Genomic DNA, 15,847 nt, shown 5'->3' with positions numbered 1-15,847 from the left:
ATTTTCATCAGGGATATTGGCCTATAGTTCTCCTTTTTAGTAGAGTCTTTATCTGGTTTTGGTTCAGGGTAATGCTGGCCTCACAGAATGAATTTGGAAGTTGTCCGTCCTTTTATACTTTTTGTAATAGTTTGAGAAGAATAGGTATTAATTCTTTACATGTATGGTAGAATTTGCCTGTGAAGCCATCTGGTTCTGGACTTTTTTTATTGGGAGTTTTAGGGATGCAGTAAAAGCATTCCTAAGAGGGAAGTTTACACCAGTACAGACCTACCTCAAGAAACAAGAAAAACCTCAAACAACCTAACCTTACACCTAAAGGAAAAAGAACAACAAAAAAGCCTAAAGCCAGTAGAAGGAAACAAATAATAAAGATTAGAGCGTAAAACAATGATATAGAAACTAAAAAAACAATAGGACAGATCAATGAAACCAGGAGCTGCTCCTTTGAAAAAATTAAATTGATAAATCTCTATTCAGACTTATCCAAAAGAAAAGAGAAAGAACCCAAATAAATAAAATCACAAATGAGAAAGCATCAATAACAACCAACACCACAGAAATACAAACAATTATAGGAGAATATTTGGAAAAACTATATGACAACAAATTGGACAATCTGGAAGAAATGGATTAATTCCTAGAAACATATAAACTACCAAAAACTGAAACAGAACTAAATATAAAACTTGAAGATACCAATAACCAACAAAGAAACCGAATTAGTAATTAAAAGCTCCCAACATGTAAAAGACCAGTGTTCTTTTCATTTCCATTTCCACTGAATATCTTTTTCTATAGTTTCATTTTCAGTTTGTGTTCTTAGATCTGAAATGAGTATGCAGGCAACATATTAATGAGTCTTTCTTTTGTTGTTTCTTTTTTAAAATCCATTCATCTCATCGAGCCTTACATCAGAAACCGGGGATGTACTGTATGGTGACTAACATAATACAATAAAAAATCATTAAAAAAAATAAAATAAAATAAAATAAAATCCATTCATCTACTCTATGTCTTTGATTGGAGAATTTAGTCCATTTAACTTTATAGTAATTATAGATAGGAATGTACTTAGCAACAATTGTTGAATTTTTTCTGGCTGTTTTTTTAGTTCCGCTCTGTTCATTTCTTTTTTTTTTTTCTTTTTTTTCTTTTTTTTTTTTTTGTACTCTTACTTGCTATTTGGTAATTTTCTTTAGTGTTATGCTTAATTCATTTCTCGTTTTCTTTTGCGTTCTACTATAGATTTCTGCTTTGTATTAAATGAGTTTCACATTTAACATCCTATATATATCACTCTATTTTGAAGTGATAGCATCTCCTGTACGAATGCATTCTACAACTATACATCTTTATCACCCCTCATGTGTTATTTTTTATGTTGATTTTATTTTACTTATTTATTTTTTATTGATGTTGATTTAACTCTGTTCATTTTGGATGCCTACCAGGGAAGATGGCAGAGGAGGAGGACCTGAGCTCACCCTATACCACTAGATATCATCCACACCCAAATCAATAAACTGGAGAGTAATCCGAACACTGTCAGAAAAAACTCAACAAGTAAATACAGAAGAAAAGCTGATATGAAAGGTTAGGAAGGTCAGAAAGGCAGAGAGAGGCTGCTGGCACAAGGGAGGGANCTGTGTGTATGGAGAGGGCAGAGAAACAGGCCTTCACGCAAGGAACTCACACTGAGAAGACTAATCCCCATAATGCTTGACTTTGAAAACCAGAGGGGCTGAATTCTGTGAGCTTGTATAATCAGTGGGACTTGGAGCCTGAAGCTTTAAAAGTCAGCTGACTGAGCACTAGACCAGCCATAAGGGTGAGTGATAGCTGGGCCACTGCCCTTAAAGAGACAGCAGCCTGCATAGAGAGGCAACATAAAAACAGTAGTTTACACAATGCTGGGGAACAAACAGGAGACAGATCTGTCACACTGATTTCAGAGAATGTTGGGGGACTTCAAAAATGAAGGAACTGGCAGGCACGATTTTCACCGCCACCCCTCAGCATAAAGACATGGTCCTCTGCAGGAGGTAGGGCTGCACAGACACTTGCTATCTAACCTACGGGCAGTAAGCCACCTCCACGAGTTCTCCTGAGCACTCAACCACTCCAAGCTTGCTGCCCTATGACTGTGGGCTCAGGGCAAATTTTGTTAAAGCCACATACTCCTTACCCACCCACCAGTGCACAGGTGCCCCCATGCACTGAGCCCAGCTACCTCACAGCACACGGCTACCTTGCCACACTGAGCCATTATGACCGTGCAATGACCAGCTGCTGGGTGCACAGCTGTTGCTGCAGGCCACTTCTCACCATATGCCCCAAGCTGCTATCGTGCACCAGGCCCAACCATACCCCGGCATCACAACGCACAGCACCCAGCCTCCCACCCCAGGCCAACCCGGCAAGCAGTCCCCAGCCAATGCAGTGTTTCTGTGGATGTAGCATAGGACTAGTGGCTCAGTACAAATGCTGGTAACACTGCTACCCTACTCCCAAGTTTCTGGGTGGGCATGATCCTTACAGTTAGCCTGCCTGGATCCCACTAACAATACAGAGAGCAAGTACAGCCCACAAGAGGCAGAGAATCAGTGCAGACAACTGCACTGAAAGGAAAAGTGTCTCAGACCGAACAGTAGAGCACAAGCAAAACACACACACACACACACACACACACACACACACACACACAGAGGATATGCTCCTGAAGTGCAAGATTCAGGCAAACATGGGATAGTGCACTGCAGGGCACTCCAGGACCTCTACTTTATAAGGGTACTACTTTGAAGAGCAGAAGACATAGCTGACTTTATCAACACCCAGAAACAGACACAGAGAGGGAGGCGAAATGAGATAAATATATCCCAAATGAAAGGACAGGAAAAAGCCATGGCTAGAGATCTAAGTGAAACAGATATAAGTAATGTGCCTAGTAGAGAATTTAAAGCATTGATCATAAGAACACTCATGAACTTAAGAAAGGAGTGGAAGACATGAGTGAGACCTTAACACAGAGATAAAGAAGAACATAGCAGAGATAAAGGGGTCAATAAACAAAATGAGAAACATGCTTGATGGAATGAAGAGAACAATGGAAGAAGCAGAGGAACAAATTAGTGATCTAGAAGACAGAGTAATGAAAAGTACTCAAATTGAACAAAAAAGAGAAAAAAAGAATTATGCCAAATGAGTACAGACTCTGGGAACTGAGTGACTCCATCAAATTTAATAACATTCATATTATGGGAGTCCCAGAACAAGAGAGAGAAAAGGGGGCAGGCAATTTATCTGAAGAAATAATAGCTAAAAACTTCCTTAATCTGGAAAAGAAACAGATATACAGATCCAAGAAGCACAGAAAATCCCATCAACATCAACAAAAACAGGCCAATACCAACACATATTGTAATTAAATGTGCAAAATATAGTGATATAGACAAAATCCTAAAAGCAGAAAGACAGAAGAAGACAGTAACTTAAAAGGGAAAACCAATTAGCAGGAGACTTTTAAATGGAAACACTGCAAGCTAGAAAGGAGTGACATGATATATCAAACTGCTGAATGGGAAAAATCTGTAGCCCAGAATAGTTTATCCAGCAAGGCTATGATTCAGAATAGGAGACATAAAGAGCTTCCAGACAAACAAACAACCTAAAGGAACTCATGACAACTAAAATAGCCCTGCTACAAATATTTAAGGGGACTCTGAGTAGAAAGGAGAAACACGAAGTGACAGTATAAACAGAAAGTGACACAAAAGTGACAGGAAATACAAAAGCAGTAAAAATGAATATTTCTGTAAAAAATCAATGATCTCACAAAATAAAAGGATATAAATTATAACAACATACACATTAAGCATGGGGATTAGAGCAGTAAGGAATGGATTCAAACTTAAAAAGCCATCAACTTAATATAGACTCCTATATACAGGAGAGGTTATATACAAAACTAATGGTAACCATAAACCAAGAACCACCAATAAATATGCAAGAAATCCAAACACATCAGCAATGAAAATCAGGAGAACATGAAAAAGAGAAAAACAAGAAAGGATCAGAAAAAATCTTCAGAAACAACTACAAAACAAATATTAAAACGACAGTAAACACACATCTATCAATAATTAGTCTGAATGTAAATTAAAAGCTCTAATCAAATACATAGAGTGATGCAATGGGTACAAAACAAGACCCATCTATATGCTATCTATAGGAGACTGATTTTAGACCTAAAGAAACCTGCAGACTGAAAGTGAGGGGATGGAGAAACGTCATGCAAGTGGTAGCCAAAGGAAAGCTGGACTAGCAATGCTTACATCAGAAAAAAGAGATATTAAAAGAAGACTAACAAGAGACAAAGAAGGACACTATATAATGATAAAGGGGAAAATCCAACAAGAAGATATAACAACTGTAAATATTAATGCACCTAACATAGCTGCACACAAATACATAAAACAGTTAATAACAAACATGAAGCAACTAAATGACAATAATACAATTATAGTACAGGATTTTATCACCCCACTTACATAAATGGACAGATTATCTGAACACAAAAGCAACAAGAAAACAATGGCTTTGAATGACACACTGCAACACATGAATTTAACAGATCTATTCAGAACATCCCACCCTAAAACAGCAAAATACACATGCTTTTCAAGTGTACATGGAACATTATCCAGAACAGATCACATATTACCCTACAAAACATCCTCAACAAATTAAAGAATGTTGAAGTCATACCATACATCTTTTCTGACCAGAACGCTATGAAACTATAAGTGCACCACAAGAAAAAAAACCTGGAAAGAGCACAATAAATGGAGATCAAATAACATGTTACTCAAAAATGATAAGTCAACTAGGAAACCAAAGAAGAGATTAAAAAATACATGGAAGCAAATAAAAATGAAAATATAACACTCCAAAACCCCTGATGCAGCAAAGGTGGTTGTAAAAGGGCGGTTTATGGCAATACAGGCCTTCTTGAAGAAGCAAGAGAAATCCCAAATAAACAACCTAACATTACACCTAAAAGAAAGACAAACTACGTAAAACCAGCAGACGGAATGAAATAAAAAGATTAGAGCAGAAATAAATGATAGAGAAACTAAAAAAAAAAAAACAATTGAACAGATCAATGAACCCAGGAACTTGGTTCCTTGAAAAAAATAATAAAACTGATAAACGTGTAGCCAGACTTACCAAGAAAAAAAGAGAAAGGATTTAAATAAATAAAATCCCATATGAGAGAGGAGAAATAACCAAACCACAGAAATACAAACAATTATAAGAGAATATAATGAAAAACAATATGCCAACATATTGGACAACATGTAAGAAATGGTTAAATTCTATAAACATATTAACTACCAAAACTGAAACAGGCAGAAACATAAAATTTGAGCAGACCAATAACCAGCAAAGAAAATGAATCAGTAATTAAAAAACTCAAAATCACAAAAGTCTAGGACCAGAGGGCTTCACAGGTAAATTCTACCAAATATTTAAAGAAGAGTTAATACCTCTTCTCAAACAATTCCAAAAAGTAGAAAAGGAAGGAAAACTTCCCAATTCATTCTATGAGGCCATCATTACCCTGATACCAAAACCAGATAAAAGACACCACATAAAACGAACGACAGGCTAATCCCCAATGAACGGAGATGCAGAAATATTTACCAAAATACTAGTAAACAAAATTCAACAATACATTAATAAAATCATTTAACAAGATCAAGTGGAATTTATTCCTGGGTTGAAAGGGTGGTTCAATATTTGCAAATCAACATGATACATCACATCAATAAGAGAAAAGATAATAAACATATGATCTGTTCAACAGATGCAGAAAAAGCATTAGACAAGTACAGCATCCATTCATTGATAAAAACCCTCAACTAAGTAGGTTTAGAGGGAACATACCTCAACATGATAAAGGCCATATACGAAAAACCCACAGCTAACATCATCCTTAATGGGTAACAACTGAGAGCTTTTCCTCTACACTCAGAAACAAGATAGGGATGTCCATTCTCATCACTGTTATTTAACATAGTACTGGAAGTCCTAACCACAGCAGTCAGACAACACAAAGAAATAAAAGGCATCCAAATCAGCAAGAAGAAATCAAATTTTCATTATTTCCAAATGTCATGATACTCTATATAAAAAAGCCAAAAGACAGGACCAAAACACTGCTAGAACTGATAAATAAATTTAGTAAAGTTGTAAGATACAAAATCAACATACAAAAATCTGTTGCATTTCTGTACATTAATGATAAGGCAGCAGAAAGAGAAATTAAGGAATCAACCCAACTTACAACTGCACAAGAAATAAAATACATGGGAATAAACCTAACCAACGAAGTGAAAGACCTGGACTCTGAAAACTATAAAACATTGATGAAAGAAACTGAGGGTCATAGAAATGGAAAGACAGTCCATGCTCATGGATGGGAAGAACAAATATGGTTAAAATGTCTATTCTACCCAAAGTAATCTACACATTTAATGCAATGCCTATCAAAATACCACCAGCATTTTTCACAGAGCTAGAACAAACAATCCAAAAATTTGTAGGGAGCCAAAAAAAAACCCTCAAATAACCAATGCAATCCTGAAAAAGCAAAGCAAAGCTGGAGGCATCACAATTCTGGACTTCACGTTATACTACAAAGCTGTAGTGATCAGAACAGTATGGTACTAGTACAAAAATGGACACATAGATCAATGGAAAAAAACAGGAAACCCAGAAATAAACCCACAAATATATGGTCAATTAATCTTTGAAAAGCAGGAAAGAATATCTAACAGGAAAAAGACAGTCTCTTCAACAAACGGTGTTGGGAAAACTGGATAGCCACATGGAATAGGAAGAAACTGGACCACTTTCTTACACCATACACAAAAATAAATTCAAAACGGATGAAAGACCTAAATGTGAGACAGGAAACCATCAAAATCCTAGAAAGGAACACAGGCAGTAATCTCTTTGACATCAGCCATAGCAACTTCTTTCTAGATATATCTCCTGAGGCAAGGGAAACAAAAGCAAAAATAAACTATTGGGACCACATCAAAATAAAAAGTGTCTGCACAATGAAGTAAACAATCAACAAAACTAAAAGGCAACCTAAATAATGGGAGAAGATATTTGCAAATGACATATCTGATAAAAGGTTAGTATCTAAAATATATAAAGAACTTATAAAACTCAACACCCAGAAACCAAATAATCCAGTTAAAAAATGGGCAGAAGAAATAAACAGTTTTCAAAAAAAGACATACAGATGGCCCAGAGACACAAGAAAAGTTGTTCATCCTCACTTACCATCTGGGAAATTCAAATCAAAACTACAATGAGATAGCACCTCATACCTGCCAGAATGGCTAAAATCAACAACACAAGAAACAAAAGGTGTTGGTGAGGATGTGAAGAAAGGAAAACCCTCTTGCACTGTTAGTAGGAATGAAAACTGGGTGTGGTCACACTGGAAAACAGTATGGTGGTTCCTCAAAAAGTTAAAAATCAAACTACCTTATGATCCAGCAATCGCACTACTGGGTAATTATGCAAAAAATACAAAAACACTAATTCAGAGAGATACATGAATCCCTATTTTTATAGCAGCATTTTTTACAATAGCCAAGATATGGTAGCAACCCACATATCCATCAATTGATGAATGGATAAAGAAGAATACATACAATGGAATATTCAGTTTTTTAAAAGAATGAAATCTTGCCATTCTCAGTGACATGGATGGAGCTACAGAGTATAATGCTAAGTGAAATGTCAGTCAGAGAAAGACAAATACCATATGATTTCATGCACCTGTGGAATTTAAGAAGCAAAAGAAAGGAGGCAAAGGGAAAGAGAGAGACAAATCAAGAAACAGACTCTTATAGAGAACAAACTGATGGTTACCAGAGGAGTTTTGGAGGATGGGTTAAATAGGTGATGGGGATTAAAGAGTGAACTTTTCATAATGAGCACCAGGTGATGTATGAAATTGTTGAATCACTATATTGTACAGCTGAAACTAATATAACACTGTTAAGTAACTGAAATTTAAAACTAAAAAAAAGACTTAAAAAAATAAATCTTTTCATTTTGTGCATCCCTGTACTAATTATTATATAGTTAATTTTATCATTTTTTTGTTTTAAACTTCATATTAGCTTTATATGTGTTGAATCCCCTATCTTAAATATATGTTTGTCTTTTTCAGTGAGATATTTTACTTTAATACAATTTATTACTAGTTCATTCCTTTTCTTTTCAGCAGAAACTTATTTCTTTATCATTTCTAATAAGACTGTTTAAATGGTGACAAATTCATTTAGTTTTTGCTTGTCTGGGAACTCTATCACTCCTTAAATTCTGAAATAATATACCAGGTAGAATTCTTGGTTGGACATTTTTTTTTCCTTTCAGCACCTTCAATATATCATGCCATACCATGCCACTCCCCTCTGGCCTACAAATTTTCCATTGAAAAATCAGCTGATGGGCTTTTGGGGGTCCCTTTTAATGCAACAAGTTGTTTTTCTCTAGCTGCTTTTGAGATTCTCTTTAATTTTTAACATTTTAATTCGAATGTTCTTTGATGTGGATCTCCTTGTTTTTTTTCTTATTTGGAACTCTGTGGGCTTCCTGGAACTGAATATCTGATTCCTTCCCTAGGTTAGGGAAATGTTCAGCCATTATTTCTTGAAATAAGTTTTCTTTTTTTTTTTTCTGTCTTCATTTGGGACTCCCTATAATGCAGATGTTATTCTGCTAGATGTTGTCCAGTATGTCCCTCAAACTATCTTAATTTTTCTTTTTATTCCCCCTTTTCCTGTTCTCAGTTATTTCTGGTATCTTGTCTTCAGGCTGCTCATCTGTTCTATTTTGTCTAGTCTGCCACTGAACCACCTAGGTATATTTATCACTTCACCCATTGGATTCTTCAGCTTTGCAACTTCTCTTTGTTACTTTCTTGTGGTTTATATCTCTCTGTTGAAGTTTTCACTGTGTTCATCCATTCTTCTCCTGAGTTTGGTAAGCATATTTACGACCATTACTTTGAATTCTTTATCAGGTAGATTACTTATTTCCATTTCATTAAGGTCTTTTTCTGAGGTTTTCTCTTGTTCTTTCATCACGAACATATACCTGTCTCCTCATTTTGCTTGACTCCATGTTTGTTTCTATGCATTAGGTAAAATAGCTACCTCTCCTCCTTAAAAAAAATTTTTTTAATTATAGTTGACACATAATGTTATATTAATTTCAGGTGTACAACATAGTGATTTGACAAGTTTATACATTATACTATGTTCACCACAAGTGTAGCTACCATCTGTCACCATACAATGCTATTACAATATGATTGACTATATTCCCTACTTGGTACTTTTTACCCCTATGACTTATTTATCCGATAATTGGAAACCTGTATCTCTCATTCCCTTTCATCCATTTTGCCAATTCCCCCACTTCCCTCCCCTCTGGCAATCACAAGTTTTTCTCTGCATTTATGGGTCGGCTTCTTGCTTTTTGTTCATTTGTTTTACTTTGTTTTACTTTTTAAATTCCACATATAAATGAAATTGTATAGTGTGGCCTTGCATTGGAGATAAACCTTATCAGCTCAACTGTGCCCTAGCTTTTGGTTGTTTCTCAGACCTCTGAGATTGTCTATAAGTAGCACAATTTGTTCTTGATAAGTCTCAGTTGTTGAAGGTATGCCAAGACCTGCCACTGTTCCAAAAGGAGGGCTCTCAGACAGTGCCTACTTCCAGGCTAATTGTAAGACAGATTATCAAGCAGTATCTTCTTAAGATATGCAAATATACAGTCTTTGGGTCCACAAGCATAAACCCTGTTGACTTCCAGACCAGTTCCAGAGGTGTCCCCAGGCAATAGTTGCAAAAATCATAGCTTTAGACACGTGTATAACCTCCTTTCTGTGAGGTATCAGCAAGCTATGATGAGGTCAAGTGAGGGTGCTAATATGGTGAATCCCTGCCCATGTTCCCTGAGAGCCCTTCTGTAGCCTCTGGATGTGTGACCTGCTCCCACAACAAAAATAATAGGAATTATTCACATCAAGAATGGGAGTGTTTCAGTCTTCTGGTTGTGCAGTGCCCTGGCTATGGTAGCCTGCCAGAAGCTGTCTAACTGCTTCAAACCCATTGGGTCCAGGAACACAATACCCCGGGCCACTAGAGCCAGGTGGTCAAGGGGTATCCTGTGTGGGCTGTGCATGCCCACCAGCTATGGTAGGCAGGCTGTGAATGTGATATGGGTATGGGGTACTCAGCCCACCTGGCTGTGGTGGGATAGGCCACAGCTGCAGTGTGCATGGGTATGGTACTCCCACTGAAGCTAGCCAACTTAAAGACTTAAAGGAGGGGTTCCACATAGCACCCATTTACACCATGACCAACAAGGCAGGAGAATGCAAAAATGGTGCCTACCTCTTCCCCTGGAGAGAGTCCCAACAGGTTCTTGCCTCTCCAGCAGATGTTTTAAGATTAGCAAATAAGTCTCCTTCACATAGAGTCTAGGTGCCTTGCAAACTGTTGCTTCTGAGCTGGGTCCCATGGCAAGTGAGTCTGTGCAGGACACTTTTAAGAGTGTATTTTTCATTCCCTACAGTTCTCTTAGAAGTAAACCCCCCTGGCTCTCGTAGCCAGATACCCTGGGGGCTCGTTTCTCTAGTTCCGGTCCCAAGGGTTGGGGTGCCTGATGTGGGACATTAGATACCTTCCTCCTCAAGAACAAGTTCCATATTATGAGATTACTCCCAACTGTGGGTTGCTGCTCCTGGGGTGGAGTTTTTTGAAGGACCACATCTCTACCTCTCCTACCCATCTCAATGTGGCCCTTTCATCTTTTGTGGTAGAGGCACTGTTTAGCTAGCTTTCAGGTCCTTTTCAGAGGGAATTGTCCCATATATAGCTGTAGATTTGTCATGTTCACAGGAGGAGGTGATTTCAGGATCCTTCCATGCCACCATTTTTCAATGTGTCTTTTAAAAAGCATGTAGATTTTGGGGCGCCTGGGTGGCTCAGTCGGTTAAGCATCTGCCTTCAGCTCAGGTCATGATATGATCCCAGAGTCCTGGAATCAAGCCCCGCATCAGGTGCCCTGCTCAGCGGGGAGCCTGCTTCTCCCTCTCCCTCTGCCTGCCCCTCCCCCTGCTCATGCTCTCTCCCTCTCTTTTAAATAAAAAAACAAAATCTTTAAAAAGCATGTAGATTTTAAAGTAACAAACAGCTCATATAATTAATTGAATACAGCAGGCTCAAAGAGGCTTTTCATTAATTATTACTATAATGTGGTTTCTTTCTATGTAATCAAATAGAACTTGTTTTAAATACTACAGCCATACTAAATCCAGAATTTCACACTGATCTTCAATATTACTGAGATATCTTACCATATAGATTTCAGCACCAATATATATTAAATTAAGGTACATATTAGAAAAGAAGAAATAAAACCAACTTTCCAGAGATATTAAAAAAGAAAGAAACATATTTAAGTTTCTCATTTTGCTCTTACCGTATGTGATTCTAATTCAGCAATTTTCTCAGGGATCTCAGAACCCAAATAATATATTCTAATCACATGGTCAGTGCTACCTGTTGTAATGAACATACCACCTGGAAGATTAAAAAACAAACAAGCAAACATTTTACCAAGGAACTTTAAAAACACTTTGCCTTCTTAGTTACATGCTACCTTATATTAATAAGAGGTTATCTTCTAATCATTAAAGACAGGTATCTTCTAATCATTAAAGATAACACAGGTTATTATCTAATAATTAAAGACATAAAACTTCTGAGAAAAATAGGTAAAATTCAAGAAAAATATTTAAAGGACAATTATACCATTCACCCAACAAAAATCCAACAACTACACACTAAACACAGGCCTTTGAAAAATAAACATTAAAGAACAGAGCCTTGAGGAATTCTTTATATTTTATGCAAAATCATAATGCTCCAAAATTATTTATAAAATGACCTATAGCTGCAATTCTCTTTATAGTGGCCATCATGGTGTAATGTAAAAACTCAACCACTTTTAGGATTATGAAAAAATTCTAGAGATGGATGGTGGTAATATATCTAAAACAATATACTTAATGAATATACTTAATGTCACAAAACTACTCACCTAAAAATGGTTATTAAAATAGTAAATTTTAGGGGTGGCTGGGTGGCTTAGTCGCTTGAGTGTCCGACTCTTGGTTTCAGCTCAGGTCACGATCTGCAGGTCCTGAGATTGAGCCCCACATGGAGTTTGCCTGAGATTCTCTCCCTCTGTCCCTCCCCCAACTCACTGTGCGCATGGGTGCATGTGCGCGCTCTCTCTCTCAAATAAATCTTTTTTAAAAAAATAGTAAATTTTGTTATATTTTACCGCAATAAAAGAAAAGGTCAGCTAGCATATGATTCTTAGCAGTAGAAAAGCACCAATTACATACTGTAAAAGTGTCTTCTAAATGGAACCACAGTATATATTTTCTGTAATGTCAGGGCAGGATTATAATGTTGAACTGTATGTGTATTGGGAAAGAGCTGTACTTTTTACCAACCAAATTCTGATTTATATAAAAACATATTAGAAAATTTAAAAAAATTCAAAAGCTATTACATGTTAATTAAAGTCCACAAAGGTCCATCTATTATATCATATGGTTCACATTTTTGGTGTGTTTCTATTAACAAACATACATTTTTTTCTCCACAAAATTAAACATATATCTTTTACAACTCGATCATTTAATATATTGGGTACTTGAAACTTTCAATATTTACACATACCAGAACTGAAAGATGAACAAGATATCTGAACTCCAGGTCTGGATCTCTCAGTAAACTTCACTGGGCGATCTCTAAGGGAAAAGTAAGATATTTTTATTTTCCATCATGTTCATTTAACATGCAAGAATCTTTGCACACTGCTGGATATTGACAGATTTAACATCAATATTATAAAAAACACACAACTGAAGTAGTCGATAAGTATTATTCCCATCATTAGGGTTAAAAATGCATTAAACCTTGCAAATATAGTTTAAGATACCAGTATTATTATTATAACTTTACAAAATTACCACATAACTTACTACAATTAAGAGAAGTTCAAAGTCTTCTTACCAGAATAATAAATGAAACAAATACTCTCTACAAAAATTTTGTGTATAAGTTAGTCTCTTCAACATTGGTTTCATAAAAATTTTATTCTAAAATCTATAACATCTAATTGAAGTAGGTATAGATGATACACACACACACACGTATATTTATGTACTTAAATACATGCACTATTAAGAATTTCTCAAGGTCATAAAGAAAAATAAACATACTTGATTTTGCACAAAATTTCTAACCCAATTCTAAACTTACCTAAACTTCATTGTTTTTACATGCCATTGCCAGAAACAGATTGTTCCATCAGCACCAGTAGAAGTGAGGTATCTGGTTGTGCCTTTAGTTGATGGACAAAACTAAAAAAAAAAATTCTAATTCAAATAGAAAGCTTTCATGTTCAAACTTATTTTAAACACAGCATGTTCTAAAATTATAATCATTTAAAAAATACTTTAAATAAATTCAATTAAGAATTTCACTTTCAAGAAATCAGTTAAATTTCCTAGATTAATGAATACCTTACAAAAATTTAAAATAGCAAGCAATTGTAGAAAAAAAAAGTCAGTCATCAAATTTAGGATAAAACATATTAGTCCTAAAAATAATTATTTTTAGGGGTGCCTGGGTGGCTCAGTCAATAGAGCACGCAACTCCTGATTTCAGGGTTATGAGTGTAGAAATTACTTAAAAGTAAAATCTTCAAAAATTACTAAAAAATTATTTTTAAATTACTGAGTATCACACTTCAAGATTACTATCTCATTACTTTTAATGGAGAAAAAAATCATAAGGTGGTTACTAGTTAAACCATTACAAATCTGCTAAATATATGCTTATACAGCAACAACTGTGGAATTTTTATTGTTCATATGAGCAGGGCATCAAGAACCAATCTAAAATCAATGCTTAGGAAGTTAATATCTAAATATTTTGGTCTTCATGTTTTACTTTAAACTCCAGCTTCAATGACATATGATATAAATTTTGTTCTTTTTAAATTTAAACCCTTTTCATTTGTTTTAACAGAATAAGTAAAATAGGTCAAATCATTATATAATTGTGGAAAAAACAGATTAAAAAATATACTTAAGTTGCCAATTAAAAGGATAATTAATACCCTAGATGAACCATGGACAGCCTTTATCATGTAGGATTCTCAGGCTCTAACTCAGTATTTTATACATCCTCAGAAAAGAATCACAGATAAGGGAAGAGCCTTTGGGTTCCTGATGCCTGAGGTACAGGAAAAAGTTGAAAATCAAACCAGGGTCTCTGCATGCCATGAGTTTTAAAAATCCCAAATAGAGATAATCAATACCACTAAGATGAATATTAAGGATCCAGATGCATAGGGTTTGAATAAATTTTGACCTCAGATCTAAAGAAAATGATCATCACAGATTAGAAGTCATTTATCTAGTTTTCTTGATTGGAAACACATAACTTCTACAAAGACTACAGAGTTTAAATAAAAAATTATCAATTAATGTTATCCATTAGTAGTTGATACATAGTGAAGAAACCAGTACTCAGGTAGCATGCCTATATTTTCCTTTTTCAGATAGAGAAGGTTGCATTGGAAAACTTGATCCACAATTTATAGGAGGAGTCTGCAAACTACAATCCACATGCCAAGTCCAGCTTCCTGCGTATTTCTGTAAATAAAGTTTTATTGGAACAAATTCACCTTACACTTCCTGTGGCTGCTTTTGCACTGGAATGCAGAGTTAAGTAGGTGTGACAGAGACCATATGGCCTGCAAATCCTAAAATATTTACTATCTGATCTGTAAATTTGCTGATGTCTGATTTATACGAATAAATTAAATATAAAATAGTATTATTTTATTAAGTTTGAAGAAACACTAGAACCTTTATTATCACCATTATATTTAAATAAATTCATCAGTCACAAAGGGGTTGTGGCCCATTAACGTAGTCTAATTGAATTGTTTTTAAATAATAAATCATTAGAGATTATAAAAATAAAAACACTTATATGTGCATTTCTTAATATAAATATATAATTATTAAAGAAAATTTAGTAAATATAGAAAAACAATAAAAGCTACTTATAATCCCACTGCCCAGAGGCAACCACTATTAAAGTCATACCATTTTATCTCAATTTTGCTTATAAAAAGAATCTGAAAAGATAAAACACCATGATGTTAAGAGAGACAATTAATTAGCAATGAATAAGTAACATAGAATGCATGCTAAATCACATTAAGAGGAGATAAAGAGTGCTGGTGCAGGGAACAACTTAAAATTTTAGAATGGTAAAGTGGTCAGAGAAAGTCTCCCTGAGAAAGACACATTTGCAAGAGGTGGTTGGAAAGGGAAAGAATAAGCCATGTGACTATCCAAGGAAGACCACTCCAGAGACATGAAACAGAAAGAGCAAAGGCAGGATCGTAGCTGGAGTGATCTAAAAAAGCAGAGAGGGTAGCAGCTAAAGCAAAATAAAAACAGGAAACAAGTAGTAGAAGATGAGGTCAAAGAGAGCAAGGGGCTAAGAATATAGACCTTACAATGTGGGTCATTTAGACTTCAACTTTAACTCTGAATTTGGGAGCTACTGAAGGTTCTGAGTACCAATGACATGATTTAACTTCCATTCGAAAATCACTCAGCCTGAGGGCTTCGGGGGGGGGGGGG

General features: G+C 35.5%; 1 protein-coding gene across 1 annotated transcript in view; it reads right to left on the bottom strand.

Moving 5' to 3' along the window:
- BRWD3 (bromodomain and WD repeat domain containing 3) overlaps positions 1-15,847 on the bottom strand; it is a 216,465-nt gene that overhangs the window by 139,445 nt on the left and 61,173 nt on the right. Inside the window, exons 9-11 of the mRNA XM_040630327.1 lie at positions 13,443-13,543; positions 12,858-12,928; positions 11,587-11,687 (exon numbers count right to left, since the gene is read on the bottom strand). Coding sequence (XP_040486261.1) covers positions 11,587-11,687; positions 12,858-12,928; positions 13,443-13,543 — 273 coding nt within the window. The remainder of the gene's footprint in view (positions 1-11,586; positions 11,688-12,857; positions 12,929-13,442; positions 13,544-15,847) is intronic.

The sequence above is a fragment of the Ursus maritimus genome (genome assembly GCF_017311325.1).
Source record: "Ursus maritimus isolate PB19 chromosome X unlocalized genomic scaffold, ASM1731132v1 scaffold_X1, whole genome shotgun sequence".
NCBI lineage: Eukaryota > Metazoa > Chordata > Mammalia > Carnivora > Ursidae > Ursus > Ursus maritimus.
Note: the sequence above shows the minus strand (reverse complement) of the source record. Positions and strands in the feature narration are given on the sequence as shown.